Source organism: Equus przewalskii, chromosome 15 (genome assembly GCF_037783145.1).
Source record: "Equus przewalskii isolate Varuska chromosome 15, EquPr2, whole genome shotgun sequence".
In the NCBI taxonomy this organism is placed as follows: domain Eukaryota; kingdom Metazoa; phylum Chordata; class Mammalia; order Perissodactyla; family Equidae; genus Equus; species Equus przewalskii.
In genome coordinates, this window is record NC_091845.1 from 15793841 (window position 1) to 15810346 (window position 16506).

Sequence of the window (16506 nt, forward strand, 5' to 3'; positions counted from 1 at the left end):
ATATTCATAGAAAGAGCTTGGAATATAAGATTGTCCTATGGGAATACAATCTGGATGAATTCATGAGTTCTGTAGGAAAGCAATCTCACTGTTATGGAAAAAGGGAAAACATTTTTTCTGAGCCATCTAAATGTAGTCATGATGCTGTCCTGGGTCAGTGTCTATGTCAGGTTTCTTTCAGGAGAGAAATATTATGGTGTATGTGTTAGTCTGGTATTTGACACCACAGTTGCCACAGGCAACTGCAAAGCCACAAATGGTTTGTGCATATTAGCAATGATAGCAGATAACACTTGTGTGTAGGGTAAAAGGACATAGGCAAATTTTGTGTGATTGAACGCAAATTAACTAACCTCGCTGAGCCTCAGCTTTCTACGGTTAACTACGAATAACAATGGTACAGAAAGGGCTTCTCAAAAGGATCAAATGAAGAAGCAGCAGTAATAATACATCCTGAAATATAAAGTTTGAACCCAAAATGAGGCTTACTAAATTGCCTTTTTACCATGATTACCACAAAGGGACAGGAAGATTCTATTGTCCAAAGATTCCCTAAGAATTCTATTGCCATTTTCTACTCCTTTTAACCGAAGTACAATAAGTGCTCATTTACACATGAAATGTACACAGGAGCCCATTATTTCAAGGTGCTGTAGAGGTGAAACGATACTGCAGTTAGCAGTAAATTAACAGCTTGTCCATAATCTTCTATTGATACATAACACTAACCATAAATAAATACCTCTCCAACCATAGGAGCATTCTGCTGCTCTATAGTGGAAAAAACGATAATTTGGTCAAGGTAGGTGAGGTTTCAGAGGTCTATGGTCTTTTTAATTTATAGACATTGACTTTAGCTCAGCTCGTAACTATAAAGTTTCATATAAAGAATTAAAGAAGACATTGAATGTGGTACATTAATATTTAATAATTCTACCATTGATATATTTAAAACTATTGAGCAAATATTATATGTCAGGCACTGTGTTAAGTGCTTCTTTGAAACCACATAATAATACCATAAGACACATGACTATTGCTATTAGCATTTTGGAGATGAGGAGGCTGGGACTAGAATATGTTGGGAAAGATGTCCAACATCACACAGTCAATTAAAAAAAAAGGATTTGAACCAAAGTCTGTCTTTTCATAGAGATTGAGCTCTAAGCCGTCATGCTTAGCTGCTCTTGCACGAGCTAACCAGCCTCACGATGAGTGTCACCACTTCAAGATGTATAATATGTGCTTTGAAAGATCTTTTACACCTAATAGACTAACACGTTTTTCAATCGTGGATAGCGCTCCTTTTGCCCAAGGGTCAGAAGGTGAAATCATAACTTTTTGTTTGTTTATTTTTTCACATATTGAAATACCTTCAAATTCCAGTAAAAGTTCTAAAGATGGGTTGGAGGCCAGTTGTGAAAACAGGAAGCAAGAAACCTTCTTTTCCTTTAGCTCAGTTCCAACTTGGATTTGAAATCTTTCTCTCCTGAAACTGCCAATTACTTAAAAAGTAAGAACTGCAGGTCTCCTGAGAAAGGTGGTGATAGACTGGGGCGACAGGGATGAAGAGTTGCTTCCAGAAGTATATATATTCTTCTTGGATGATTTTTAGATTCTTTGAATTAGTTTAATTTTAGAACCAGCACTGTAAAAATTCAATTTCTGCATTTGCAAAAAAGATTCAGAGTACGTATGTAAGATCAAAAAAGGCCCGCGTGTAGGCTGAGTCCCTAGTCTTTGAAAGTGGGCCCTCTATAGCTGTTCTTGAGGAGAATTTGGCAACACACTTTAGAAACTTTAGTATGTTACATTCCTTTTACCCAGTAATTCTAATTTTCCAAATTAGAAAAAGCTGAAGAAGCTCGCATGGGTGTGCGCAAAACAGAGCTACAAGAATACTCGTTACAGGAGGCCAGCCCGGTGGCACAGCGGTTAAGTGCACAAGTTCTGCTTTGGCGGCCCGGGGTTCGCCGGTTCGGATCCCAGGTGCGGACACAGCACCGCTTGGCAAGCCATGCTGTGGTAGGCATCCCACATATAAAGTAGAGGAAGATGGGGGTGGATGTTAGCTCAGGGCCAGTCTTCCTCAGTTAAAAGAGGAGAATTGGCAGCAGTTAGCTCAGGGCTAATCATCCTCAAAAAAAAAAAAGAAAGGAAGAAAGAAAGAATATTCATTACATCATTATTCTGACCACAAAAAGTGGAAACTATTTAATGACCTGTGGATACATTCACAGTATATACTTTCAAATTTTTAAAAAGCATTTTACAAAGCGTTGTATTGTAACATTTGTATTAAAAATAGAATAAGGAATGGAAGAATATATATATATCAAAATACTGAGTAGCTTTACTCTGGGGGAGGAATTAAATGTAAAATCAATTTTATTTTGTTCTTTTTGTTTGCCTGTATTTTTATAATTTTCTTAAATTAACATATTTGGCTTTTGCAATAATATAAAAAAAATAAACCTCACTAAGTATTTTCTTCTTTTTGCTGAGGAAGATTTGCCCTGAGCTAACATCCATTGCCAATTCTCCTCTTCTTTTGCTTGAGGAACATTAGCCCTGAGCTAACATCTGTGTCAGTCTTCCTCTATATTTTTGTATGTGGGAAAACTCCACAGTGTGGCTGGTGAGTGGAGTAGGTCTGCGCCCAGGATCCAAACCCACAAACCTGGGTCACTAAAGTGGAGCAGATAGAAGTTTAAACGTTCAGCCATGGGGCCGGGACCATTTTTATTTTATTTTGTGGTAAGCAAAGGTCAATGGAACTCTTCTAGTCTCCTTGCCATCATTTGAATTTACAGTGCTTGCCTCCTTGCCTGCCCTGGGAGCTCTCTTTTCAAATTCACACCTAGAACTCTGGTTCTCCTGCTCATGTTTGCTCTGTGGAGAGCAGTTTAATATCTCATAATGTCTTACAGATGTGCCTCCCCCTCCTTTGCTTTTGCTCCATGCACGGAGTGTGAGTGACCATCTGCACACCACTGGCTTTGGCATTGGTCTATTCCTTGGCTTCAACCATCCTCCTTCTGTCTTCATTGAACACGTGTTCCACGTCTCATGTGAGAGTAATTCGGTTGGAAAGTATTTAGAATTGAAAAGAGGAAACCAACAGAAAAAAATCAATGAAACCCAAAGATGATTCTTTGAAAGGATCAAAAAATTGATAAATCTCTAACTAAGCAAAAAAGAGGCAAGACACAAATAACCAATATCAGAAATGAAAAATAGGTCATCGCTGCTGACCCCATTGACATTAAAAAGATGACTTAGATAAAATGAACCAATTCCTTGAAAGATGCAAATTACCAAAATTCTCACAAGGAGAAATAGATAGTCTAAATAGACCTATAACTATTAAAGAAAAGTAATTGATAATAATCTTCTAAAACAGAAAGTGCCAGGCCCACTTAGTTTCACTGAAGAATTCTCTAAACACATAAGGAAGAAATGATAATAATTATCTATAACTTCTTCCAGATAATAGAAGCAGAGGGAACAAATTCTAATTCATTCCATGAAGCCAGTATTACCTTAATACCAAAACGAGATAAAGATGTTTCAAGAAAGAAAAACTACAGATCGATATCTCTCATTAACATGGATGGAAAAATCCTCAACAAATATTAACAAATTGAATGCAGCAATGTTTAAAAAGATTTACACACCACAATTAGATAGAATAAATACTATTCTATGCAAATGAATTTATGTAATCCACTACGTAGAAGAAAAATCACATGATGATATCAATTTGTGCAGAAACAGCATCTGGAAAAAAATACCCGTTCATAATAAAAACTCGCAGCAAACTAGGAATAGAGGGGAACTTTCTCAACTTGATAAAGAGTGTCTACAAAAAATGTAGAGCTAACATCATGCTTAATGGTGAGAAACTGGATGTTTTCACTTTAAGATCGAGAAAAAGGTGAAGAAATCTCCTCCCACTAATCATATTCAACATTGCGTTGGATAATCTAGCTAGGACAATAATACAAGAAAAAGGAAAGAAAAGGTATATAGTGTGGGAAGGAAGAAACAAAATTGTCGTTGTTCACAGATGACAAAGAGAAAAATCTGAAAGAATAGACAAAGAATAATTCCAGAACTAATAAGAGATTATACTAAGTTCATAAGATAGAAGGTTAATATAACAAAATCAGTTACTTAACTTTATGCTAGAGAGGAACAGTTGGAATTTGAGTTAAAAAATTAAAATACAATTTAAAATACAATACACTTACATTAGAACCAAAAAATGAAATATTTAAGTTTAAATGTAACATAATATGTACAGAATCTATATGTGGAAAATTACAAAACTCTCATGAAAGCAATAAAAGATCTAAATAAATGGAGAAATATTCCACATTCATGGAGTAGAAGACTCAATATTGTTAGTATGTCAATTCTTCCCAACTTGATCAATAGATTCAATGCAATCCTAATCAAACCCTAGCAAGCTATTTTGTGCATATAGACAAATTGATTCTAAAGTATATATGAAAAGGCAGAAAAAGAAAACTAAACCAAAGAATAGCCAAGACAATACTGAAAAAAAGAAGAAAGTTAGAGTACTGACATTATTCAACTTCAAGACTTACTTTAAAGCAATGGGACTTAAGATAGTATGATACTGACAAAAGAATAGCCACACAGATCAAAGGAACAGAATATGATCCAGAGGTAGACCTACATGAACATAGTTAACATGTCTTTGACAAAAGAGCAAAGATAATCAAATGGAGAAAAGATTGTTTTCTCAACAAATGCTAGAACAATCAGAATCTCTATGTAATATGGTGAGTCTAGACACAGACTTTACATCTTTCACAAAAATTAACTCAAAATGGACCACAGACCAAAATGTAAAACACAAAAAAACTCCTAGAAGATAATAGAGGACAAGATCTAAGTGGCCTTGGATTTGGCAATGAGTTTTTAGATACAATACTGATAGAAATCAACTAAAGAAAAAGTTGGTAAGTTGGACATCATTAAAATTGAAAACTTGTGCTCTGTGAGAGATCCTGTTAAGAGAACGAAAAGACAAGCCACAGACTGGAAGAAAATCTTCCCAAAACACATATTTGATAGAGGATCTTGATCCAAAATATACACAGAACTCTTAAAACTCAACAATAAGAAAATAAACATCCAAATTAAAAAGTGGATTAAAACAAAGAGATACCACTCTTTACCTATTAAAATGGCTAGAAACAAACAAACAAACCAACCTGGTTGTATCAAATGCTAGTGTGGATTGAAAGCAACAGGAACTCTCAGTTATTACTGGTGGGAACGCAAAATGATACACTACTATTGGAAGGAAAATTTACTGATCAGCCAGTGGAGGAGAGCAGAATGATCCACATTGTAATGGACTAGAGTTGGAGACATTGGTAAGTTTAGCTTAATTTAATTCAGATAGTTATACATAGAAATGTTTATAGATTTGTGCGTATACATAAGTAGTACACATACACATTTCTTTGCACTGTCATCTTTCAGGGCCCAAATAAATGGCACCACAGTAGTGACAAATATAGCTAAAATCCAGATGTTGGTTTTTAATACCAGTCTCCAATGAAAGGAACCAGGACTACTTGGAGATAGCTTATTCTAGCACTGGGGTGGGAAATATACAATAGTGCCAGAAAGAAAAAAAGTGCTAGGAAAAAACCTCCAAAAAAACTCCCAAACAAAGCCAAAACAACAAAAAAGTTCCCACACATTGATTGGGGTATATCAAAGGGCACAGGATCCAACAGAAAGAGTTCTCAATAGCAAAAGCTGAAACAATGTGAGAAGCAAAATAAATGAAGTACTATTGGATTATAACCCAAAGTATAAAATAAATATCCACGAATCAATATTGATATAAATAAATAATTGAAGAAATTAGTAAACAGGGAAGGAGAAGTGACAAATCTTCCATGCAGAAGAATTCCAAATAAATTACGTAGTTTCAATACCTTAAAGGAGGTGAAGCATAACTCCCTACTCATTAAGTGTGGACAACTCATGGTGACTTCTTTCAAAAGAGACAGCATGGAAAGGGAGGAAAGTGAGTAGTTTTATAGTGGAGAATCCTGACAAAAATTACTTCAGCCAGGTGATGAAAATCAGCATCAGTAGTCATAAATCATTTTGATAGAGTTGTAACTTTGATATGATATGGTGAAAATGGCACTTTACCTCTTTGTTCTTCTTCTCCAATGCCCATAACTTCAGTCTAATTATGAGAAAAAAATTAGACGAATTTCAACACAGGGCCATCCTACAATAAAACTGACCACCCCTCCTCAAAATTGTCAAAGTCATTGAAAAACAGGGAAAGTCTGAGAAACTGCTACAGCCAACAAGAGCCTGAGGAAATGAGAATAGTCAATGTAATGTGGGACTTTAGATGGAGTCTTGGGATAAAAAAAGGCATTAGGTAAAACCAAGGAACTTCGAATAAAGTATGGATCTTAATTAATAGCATATACATGTTGGTTCATTAATCATTAACAAATGTACCATATTAGTGTAAGATGTTAATAATAGGGGAAACTGTGTGTGGGGGGTTATATGGGATTTTGCTGTACTATCTGCTCAATATTTCTGTTATAAAACTGTTATAAAAAAGTCTATTAATAAAAAAAGGTCTTGGTGACAGGAGAGAAAAGGAAGCAAGAATCTCCAATTTCTCAGAGATACACAGGACCCTTAAATAATAGCCTAAAATTAGCTCTACCAAAGGAATTGACAGCGACCCTCACTGATCTCGATTTAACAAAGGGCAGCCTAGGGAGAAGATAATCAGTGAAGCTTGCAGAGTGAGTATCCTTGAATCTTCCTTCATTGAAAGTTTGCAAGGAAAGAGCAGATCCCAAGAAAACTGTGTGATCATGTGCTTTTACATCAATCTTATTTTCAGTAGCCTGAAAGCTCCCTAGGCCCTTTATATAATCATCTTTATTTCCCCAGGGCCTAGTCTGGTGTCTGTCACTAGGAGAATTTCTTCTGACTGACTGACTAAATAAATGAAAGAATGGAGAAATTAATGAGTGAACGAACAAGATACTCAATGCATATTTGCTGAATGAATAAACACTGGTGCTCAATTTGCCAGATGAGTGAGGGGAAGTCAATAATCCTTATAAAGATTAAACACAAAATTTTCAAATAGTAAGTCCATTATTCTGAGCACGTCTTTGAGGATAGTGTTAGCCCAAAAGTATACTGCAGAGATCTCCTCTCATCCCTCTGTGTGTTCCTTTATACATCCTCAGCAAAAGCAGCAATGTTGAATGAAACTGTTACTATTTATTGATTGCCTGTTATGGGCCAGGAAGTCTGGGAGGTAAGTAGGTCAATTTAACGGTATTTTCAATCCTTACAACAATTCTCTCTCTCTCTCTCCTCCCCATCTATCGAATTTTTGCCTTTGTTATTCAGATAAGATAACTGACCATAGTTGCCCGTCTATTGACAGCGGAATTTAGGATTTAAACTCTAATCTCTTTGAATTCCCCAAGTCTATACTCTTTCTAGAACATAATATTGAAATGTTAGTGAATCCACTAATAAATCATTCAGTCCTAGGGTGAGTGCATGTGTATGTATGTGTTTGTGGAGGGTTAATGTCTTTCAATTTCTCAAAGATTGGCTAGAAGATTTGTCAGCTCTCAGATTTGCATGCATGGTCCACAGAGTGGGGTATTCTACAGAGTTTACCATAATCACTTTATACCAGGTCATATAATATTACGATGAAATGCAAAGTGATTAGCAAGAAACTAAAGCTTAGGTTTCAGTATACATTCGGGGGCAAATGGGACAAATTGTGCATAAGAAATATTCTACTCTCTATCCGTTCAATTTAATAAGGAAAGAAAAATGCCAAACTACTTATTAGACATTCAAATAGGAAATTATTAAACGCTTCTCTGATTTTTAAAAATTAATTGCTAAAGACCTAAAAAATCTGAATGCACTTAGTTTGGTTTAACAATACTCTTGTTTTCCTGAGTGACCTGAGCAACCTTTCTGTGGTATATGTGCAGTGATGCCCACATGTGTAAGAAGAAAGGCAAACGTCAAATCGCTGCTCTGTCCTCAGAAAGTTCTGAAATATCTAGAATTGTCTCCATGAGACTTCAAATGTATTGCTTGACAATAGCCGTGCTGCGTATCTTTTCCTTCATAAATTAGAAAAAAAAAATAAGATACACATGTATCCATAAATATATTCCTCTGTGTGAAGGCTCCAGACCACATAGGAACATTCAGTGCCCCTACTAATTGTATTTACATTCCGGAGCACTGACAGCAGAGTTAACAAATTGAGAAGAAAAAAAAAGCAAGGAAAATGTGTTCAGTTGTTTGCAAGAGCAGTGGAAGAGTTATAAGGGATATCAGTTTAATTTCTTCACTAAGAGTACAGGACTATATTTTCTCAAAAGAGGACACATAGATCATGAGTCAATCATACTGCATTTGCATAGAACCTTTACACCGAGTTTCTCAGGGCACTTCACAATACAATTAATTTGCAGCTTAGATAATTAAGAGTCTGCCATGTTACACAAATGAGACAAAGCTGAGAGTTGAACGCTGCGATCATGTCAGCTCTGAAACCCCAACATAGAAAGGGAGTCACATATCCCAAAAGTCACAGCAATTAAAGTCCAAGCAGGTATCTGAAGTTGTGTCTTAATTATTCTGTGCTCACATGAGCCAACGGTGGTTTAAGATGGTCAGATTCTACGAATAGCACTGGAGCCAGCCTTCCCTAGGCCTCACTCAATATACTTCCCAACTGCATGACTGTAGCATCCTCCTAGGTTGGTTGCTGTGACTAAAACTATGTCCTCTGCACTCTCCCTGATCATGTAGCCTAGATTTTTATAAATGGTAGATATTGCCATCATCACGTACAAACCAGTGGGGTGTACGCTACTCAATGGCCCTGATTGATTTTTGGAAACACTTATTTCTTCTCATTAAAAAACAGCTTGAATTTTAAAAAGGTTATCTTTTGAAATTTTTTATTTCTAATATAGAAAATTAAAACTTACTTATTGCTGCAATACTAGTAATTACAGAGAATCTAAATGAGAAATATATCCATAATTCCATTCCCCAGATAAAATCTTTTTAACATTTTGCTGAAATTTTTCAAGCCATTTTCTAGGAAAACACTTACAGAATTGAGGGATAACTGCATCTGTATGTGGGGAATTAATTCATATATTAAAAAAGATAATTTGATGTAAATATCAAATGGCTATGAGCAGGAGTTTTGAAGTTAGAATTAATGAGTTTGAGATTTGAATTCCACATTTGCAACTTATGTTGATCAAGTCACTCAATTTTTCTAAACTTCATTGTATTTGCCTTCAAAATTAGTATTAAAAACAATACCTGGCTTCTAGCCATGCTGGAGCAACTGAGATTGCATTTATTCTCCTGCTGGAAACAATTAGAAACTGTACAAATATGTGGGAAACAAACTTGATCCCAGAAATGTAACAACGAGCAGCACAAAGCTGTGATCCCTGAAGGAGAGCACATACATGAAGTAAGCCTTTGGTATCCCTGGTTTTCTGTCTACACACGCTTTCCAGATCAGAGAATAGGGAAGGAGAACATAAATAGGACACGACTGTTTATGGCACTGGGTTGAGGAGACACAGAAAACTGAAGTGGCTGGGATTGCGGACCCAAGCATCAGAGAGGATGGGACTACAAAGAGAAAGTGCTCCAGAAATCCGCATAAGAGTGTCACCTGAGGCTGGGCGAAGAACAGCTTTCAGAGCTCACACGGGGTTGGAAGACATTAGAGTTCCAGCAAGCTAGACAAGAGAGATCTAGTGAACATTTGGGGCATTCAGTAAGAGGATGCATCTTAGTAGTAAACAAGCCTTAGACTGAAGTCCACTTAATATCTACTCTAAGGAAACTTAATAATAAGCCACAGAAAGACCAAGCAGATTCACAGTAACTTAACTCCTATCAATAAAACCCAATGCTTTAAATAAGTACACCATGATCCAGTGTTCAACAGCATAACATTTATTGTGTCTACAATTCAATTTAAAATTACTAGATAACCTAAAAAGCATAAGAATGAGAATTATCACTAGGAGAAAGAGCAGTCAATTGAAACAGATCCATAAATTATAGAGCTGATAGAATTAGCAAATAAGGACTTTCATATCATCAATAGGGCTCCTGTATAATACCAGGGGATTACAGCTGAAAGAACTGCAGACCTCAGACTCTAATTCAGACAGAGTCTCTAGGGAGGCCCAAAGACTACAGGGGAGGCAAAAACAAAGACAATAGAGAAAATTTTAGCCTCTGACACCACAGTCACAGCAAACAGTAAACACAGCCTTAACTCCTAGCCAGATAAACATAAAACCTCATGCTAAAATCTAGTTATCTATTTCTTTTACCTGATACATCATGTCTAAGTTTCAACAAAAAAATACAGGGCATGTATTATCATACTGGGAATTTAAAATTGCTATGATTAATATGCTAAGGGCTAGTGGAAAAAGTAGACAACATACAGGAACAAATAATTAATGAAAGCACAGAAAAAGGAATTTCTTTTTTTTTTTTTTTTTTTGAGGCAGATTAGCCCTGAGCTAACTACTGCCAATCCTCCTGTTTTTGCTGAGGAAGACTGGCCCGGAGATAACATCCATGCCCATCTTCCTCTACTTTACACCTTGGGATGCCTACCACAGCATGGCTTTTTGCTAAGCGATGCCATGCCTGCACCTGGGATCCAAACCGGAGAACCCTGGGCCTCCAAGAAGCAGAACGTGCAAACTTAACTGCTCCGCCACCGGGCCGGCGCCAGGAATTTCTAAGAAAGGAAGCACTAGAAATAAAAACCTTGTAGTACAAATCAGAATGCCTTTACGGGCTCACCAGTGGAGTGAACGTGGTTGAGGAAAGAATAAGTGAGCTAGAAGAAATATCATCAGAAACTTCCCAACTAAAATGAAAAGAGAAAAACAATGGAAACAAAAAACAAAAAAGTACAGAATGTCCAAGAACTGGGGGCAATTACATTTGGTGCAACAGCTAGTCTAATGGTAATACCAGAAGAAGAACAAAGAGACAAATGAACAGAGGAAATATTTGAAGTACTAATGGCTGGGAATTTTCCAAAATTAATGAAAGCTAACAAACCATAGACCTTGGAAGCTCAGAGAACACCAAGCAAGATACATAGGACCATAGTCTACACATTCAAGAGAAGGAATATTCCCACGGATAAAGGAGGATATTTCTTAATTACACAAATATGTATGTGTTACATTCCACAAACGTTTAATGACAGTATTTCAGCAACTGTCTTAGGCCCTAAAAATGAAAAACTTAATAGAAATAAGATGTGGCATTTACCCATCTATTTTTTTCTCTTTCTCCCTCCCATCCACCTATTCACCTATTGATTTCCTCCCTTCCTCCCTTTCCCTTATTTATCAAAATAAATAAACCCTGGCTCAATGAAGGTAGAGTTTATAACATAAGTAGTAGTTGGTAGTTGTTTAGCAAAAGAGTTCAGAAACATTATTAAGAGGAAAAAGAACTTCGATCTCATTCCTCCCTGAATCAAATCAATGAGCTTTTCTCATGCATTTATTGAACATCTTTAAAAACAGCGCAGTTCTTTGGAAAGTGAACAAGGAGATTTAAATGGATTTGTACCAAACACTCTCCATATTTGGAAAAAAATAAATGAACTCAAATGAGGCACAGCAATATTTTTCTGAAGAGATGTCAGAGAACATGATTTATAATTATCATTCAATAAGGTTGATAAAAACACTTGGCAATAAACCTACAAGAATAGACTTATAATTTAAAAAGCAAGAAGTTTGATATTGTTATTTTCAGATTGTTAATTATGCCTATCACATAATTAATTTTCTAGGGAGTGTGTTATTTTTTATGTTTGTTAATTTTGCAAATTTAGAAGATTCAGTATAGTATTTGGTAATGTCAAATTTCATACTGGACTAAAAAGCTAAAAGTTTTCAGTATGTTTACAATGTTTCCACTACAATGCAATTTGTTTACTGGAGGCTATTGGTAAGTATATATGAAAACTCTTTTTGCAAGTAGCTCATGTTTGTATAATATTTTGCAAAGTATACAAAGCATTTTCACAGACATTTTGCTCATTTGAAGAAATAGGAAATGTGTCTACATTCTAGTGACACAAAATATATGTTTCTTATACATGGCATTTTAACACTATCACTTCGGCCCAGTGGATGCTTTGGACTTTCCATTTTAACCCCAAGGAATTTCAATTTCATATTAATAACTTACGAAACATAATCTCAACATTGATTAATTTTGTCAGATAAAATGTTGTGAATATAACCCCTTAAACCAATTATTCCCTTGACAATTTTCTATGAAGTGAAGTAATTCTCATCATTTTCCCATTCTGCTTTAATTTTATTTCGTGTGCAACAGTTCTCTTACGTATAAACTTAACAATGAACATATATTTATTAATCACTTTTTTTGTACATACACATCAGATCTGCCATTTCAAGAGGGTTTTTTATACTATTATTTTTCCAACTCGAATTTTCCTGGGTCAAATATTGCTAATCCAAATTTGATGAAGAAGTTTAGGTACCCCTACACATTTTTAAGATAAATTTTACTATATGTAGTTTTATGGTTGTCAGTTTTTAATGAACCGATTGTTTCCATCACCATGAGTTTAATGAAAAATGAGAGTTTTACTTATTTCTAAATTCTCCATTTAAGAATGCTCAACAATTTACCTCATATATTCTAAGGCTTCACTTGTCCTGTTAGGATTGTTAATCCACTTCCTCTGTATACTTCCAATGAATTCTTACAGCCTGTACCCATGACCAAATCAAAATAGTGAAGTCCAACGGTCAACTCTAATCGGATGGTCGAAATTTCCTCACTCTGCCTTTTTCCTTTCTTCTACCCCTAGCAAACTGGGCTGGAAAGGGATATTTGGCAATATTATCGTTGGCATAAATATGTCCCCTAACATGCAGGCTGAGTTATTACTTATCACCCATCTATTGTTTGTTTTTTTAGCTGAGGAAGATTTGCCTTGAGCTAACACCTGTTGCCAATCTTTCTCTTTTTGTATGTGAGCCTCCGCAATAGAATGTCCACTGACAGACGAGTGGCGTAGGTCCACACCTGGGAACCGAACCTAGGCTGAGGAAGCAGAATGTGCTGAACTTAACATCAGGCCACCAGGGCTGGCCCATACCCATCTGTTTTAACGCATGGTGTGTGTGTGTGTGTGTGTGTCTGTGTGTGTATCTATGTGGAGAGGGGCAGAGAGAGAGAGAGAGAGAGAAGGGAATGTAGCAAAGATTTATAGTTGGTCGGTTCAGGTGAAGGGTATATGATTGACATGATTGTCCAGATATTATTCTCTCAATGTTTCTGTAGGTTTGAATTTTTTAGAAATAAAATGTTGAAATAAATGATTAAGACATCTGGTCTGTGAGCAATTCAGAGCCTAAATTGATCAACAAATTTTTCTCCTTGTCTGCTCCTCTTTTCTGCTCCAGAACTGACCCTGTTTGCTGCTTTCTGTCTTATACTGTCATCAGTATGGAGGCCAAGAGAAAAGAAATGGGCTGTGGAGATTGGAGAATTTAGACTCGGGGATAACTTTTTCTAATTTGGCCATCCCCACTAACTCAAACACTGGTTATACAAAAAGAGAATGGAATCTGCACTTTGGGTTCAGAATAATTCAATGAACATTTCCTGCCTAAATGCCAAGCCTAGAGCTAAATGTTTTTCAAACCTGTTATCCACTCTAATCTTCAAAACAAACATGAAAGGCAGGTATCACTATAACTTCTTCCATGAGAAGATGGAAATTCACAGAGTTTAAGAAGCTTGTTTGCTAATGGTCAGACCACACTGGAGAAAATTAGGAAGTGAATCCACCTCCACCGACTTCAAGAGTGGTTATTTTAACCCCTCACTTAAAAGTTTCTAAGGTCAGAGCTTAAAATCAGGTGGGACTAGGTTTGAATTGCCCTCGCCTTCTTAACGGAGGCATGAAATCAAACAGGTTACTTATCCAATCCGAGCCTCAGTTTTCTCATATATAATAAAAATACGATGTACCCTGCACAATTATAAAGATTATATATATATATATCTCATATAAATTTTTAATTATAAATGCTTAACAAATGAAATTTATTTATGTGAAGTTCTGGAGAACTAGCCTGAGTAATTTTCAAAGTTATTACATGAGTGACTTTTTAAATTACAAGAATTCATGTTTCCTGATGCCAAATAAGATATAGATGCTGTCTTTCATTGGTCTTCTTTTTAAATAAATCATCTAATTCTCAAAGTATTTTGCTGAAAAAATTTTATGTCTTTTTGTAAACTTAAATTTCTTAGAGACCTTGAAAATGTGAGAATTAATATATCTTAAAAGGCAGGCAAACAAATAAAAACCGTGACATAAAGTTCCTGTTTGTCACTTTCTTTAGAATAATTTAATCGATCAATAATTAACAAATGGGACCAGTACTGTATGAAAATATTGTGACTTAAAAAGGAAAAATAAACAACCTGAGATCTACAACATATCGTATATAGGAAGGAACCTAAGAGAATTAGTAACCAGCATTATTTGGATTCCTTGGTATATTTACTTAATAACAAGATGGAGAATTTTCAGGATGTTTTCCGTAGTTTGGAATCTAAGTCACTATTTCTAACTGTGATGACTATGTTAGGAACAGGTCTGGATTTAGAAGTAAGCCCTCAAAGCAGATAGTGAGATTCAAGTCTCTTATGATTCAAAGTATGTTCTACAGACAGGAAGAATCATGATTACCTGGGAGCTTGTTAGAAACAGAGAAACCAGACCTCACCCCAGACCTACAGAATCTCGATTTAACCATGTCCCTAGGAATTTATACGTGCACTAATGTTTACAAATGGTAGATCTAGTCTATCTTTCTATTATCTATCTATCTATCTATCTATCTATCTACCTACCTACCTATCTATCTATCTACCTATCTATATATCTCTCTCTTTGTTATTTGGGTACTGGTATTTAGAGGCATAAAAATGAGGTTTGAATATCACCAAAAGGAAAAGAGATGTCTGGATAGTCTGCGCAAAAATACAGATGTTTAACTGGCTTAAAAACATTCCAAACCTGTCACTGATAAACACTTATCTGAGTAAAACAAAATGCCTCCACTACCAGGACAGGTTTGGCTCAATTCTAATTATCCACTATACACAATGGCCTTTAATTAGTCTTATTTGGGGAACTAGCAGTGCAGGTTTTTCATTTACAAGAATTGCTGATTATGAAGCAAGGAGACACTCCAGGCAATATATTTCTGGATGTAGGACGAGATGGAATGAAGTACATGTCAAAGGTTTAGTGACTTGCCCACCATCTTATACAAGTGCAATTGTTCTTTTGCAATGTCCTGCTTAAATGAGTCTCATTATGCTCCAATGAGGAGATATCAGCACATTTAGGGGAGAATTGCAGCCCCAATCATTTCCTGAGTATTAGGCATGTTTGTTTAAATTCCAATCAGAAAGTTCCATTTATTCCTAGCATTTGAAATCTATTTGGTACTTTATCTTAGAGCAATATTTGAACAACAAAAAACCAATTTTTTAATTTAGAACAACCCAGAAAAAGAATATCTTACTTTCCAAGGGCAAAGCATTCCAGTTTTACCGATGAACCCTTTGCAGCTTGTATAGTTTCAGGAAAACGCACTTCAATCTTTGGTTCATATTCCCCCATCACACCTGTTAAATAGCAAAAGGACTGGCAGCATTTCTGGAGAATAGAAGTTTTCTATGAAGCAAATGCTTCATTAACCAAAATCTGATTATTTTGTCTTTCTATTAGCAATATTTTTCTATACTTTAATGAGTGACAGAGGGCGAGAAAACTTCATGATTCTATTTAAGGAATTAGTTCATTCCCCTCACCCCTAAAAAAGAAATATCTAAGATATATCATATTATCAGAATAGAAGAATCCCAAATTTCCCTTATTCCACACCAGAATCTTCAGAAGAATTAATTTTTCTGATTAAGAATTGAATACACCTAGATTCTTGAATACTTCTGAGTTATCGAGGTAGTTCCTTCTCTAGAGATATCCAGATCTGTCACCACTTCGTGGAACTCATGTGGCCAGACTTGTTCAAGAATAAGGAATTTTTCAGTTGACAGTGTGAGAGCTCTAATGCAGCACCTCTTAATCCAAAGTATGAGTATTTCTGCAACAAAACCTATGAAGTGATCACACTAGCTGGGATAAATAAAGTCATAAATATTCTTACATCAGTTCCTCAAGGTTTTACTGCTAAATGCGTTCGCTACACACTTAGAAAAAACATTTCTGTTTTTGTCATTTTAAAATTTCCAATAAGGAATTGTGGATATAGGCTAAGACAC

At 35.7% G+C, this 16506-nt stretch overlaps 1 protein-coding gene across 5 annotated transcripts in view; it reads right to left on the minus strand.

Annotated features, from left to right (window-relative positions):
* CNTN6 (contactin 6) overlaps positions 1-16506 on the minus strand; it is a 295782-nt gene that overhangs the window by 91678 nt on the left and 187598 nt on the right. For all 5 annotated transcript variants that reach the window (XM_070576733.1, XM_070576734.1, XM_070576736.1 and 2 more), the window contains one exon: positions 15747-15849. In XM_070576733.1, the coding sequence (XP_070432834.1) occupies positions 15747-15849 (103 nt within the window). The remainder of the gene's footprint in view (positions 1-15746; positions 15850-16506) is intronic.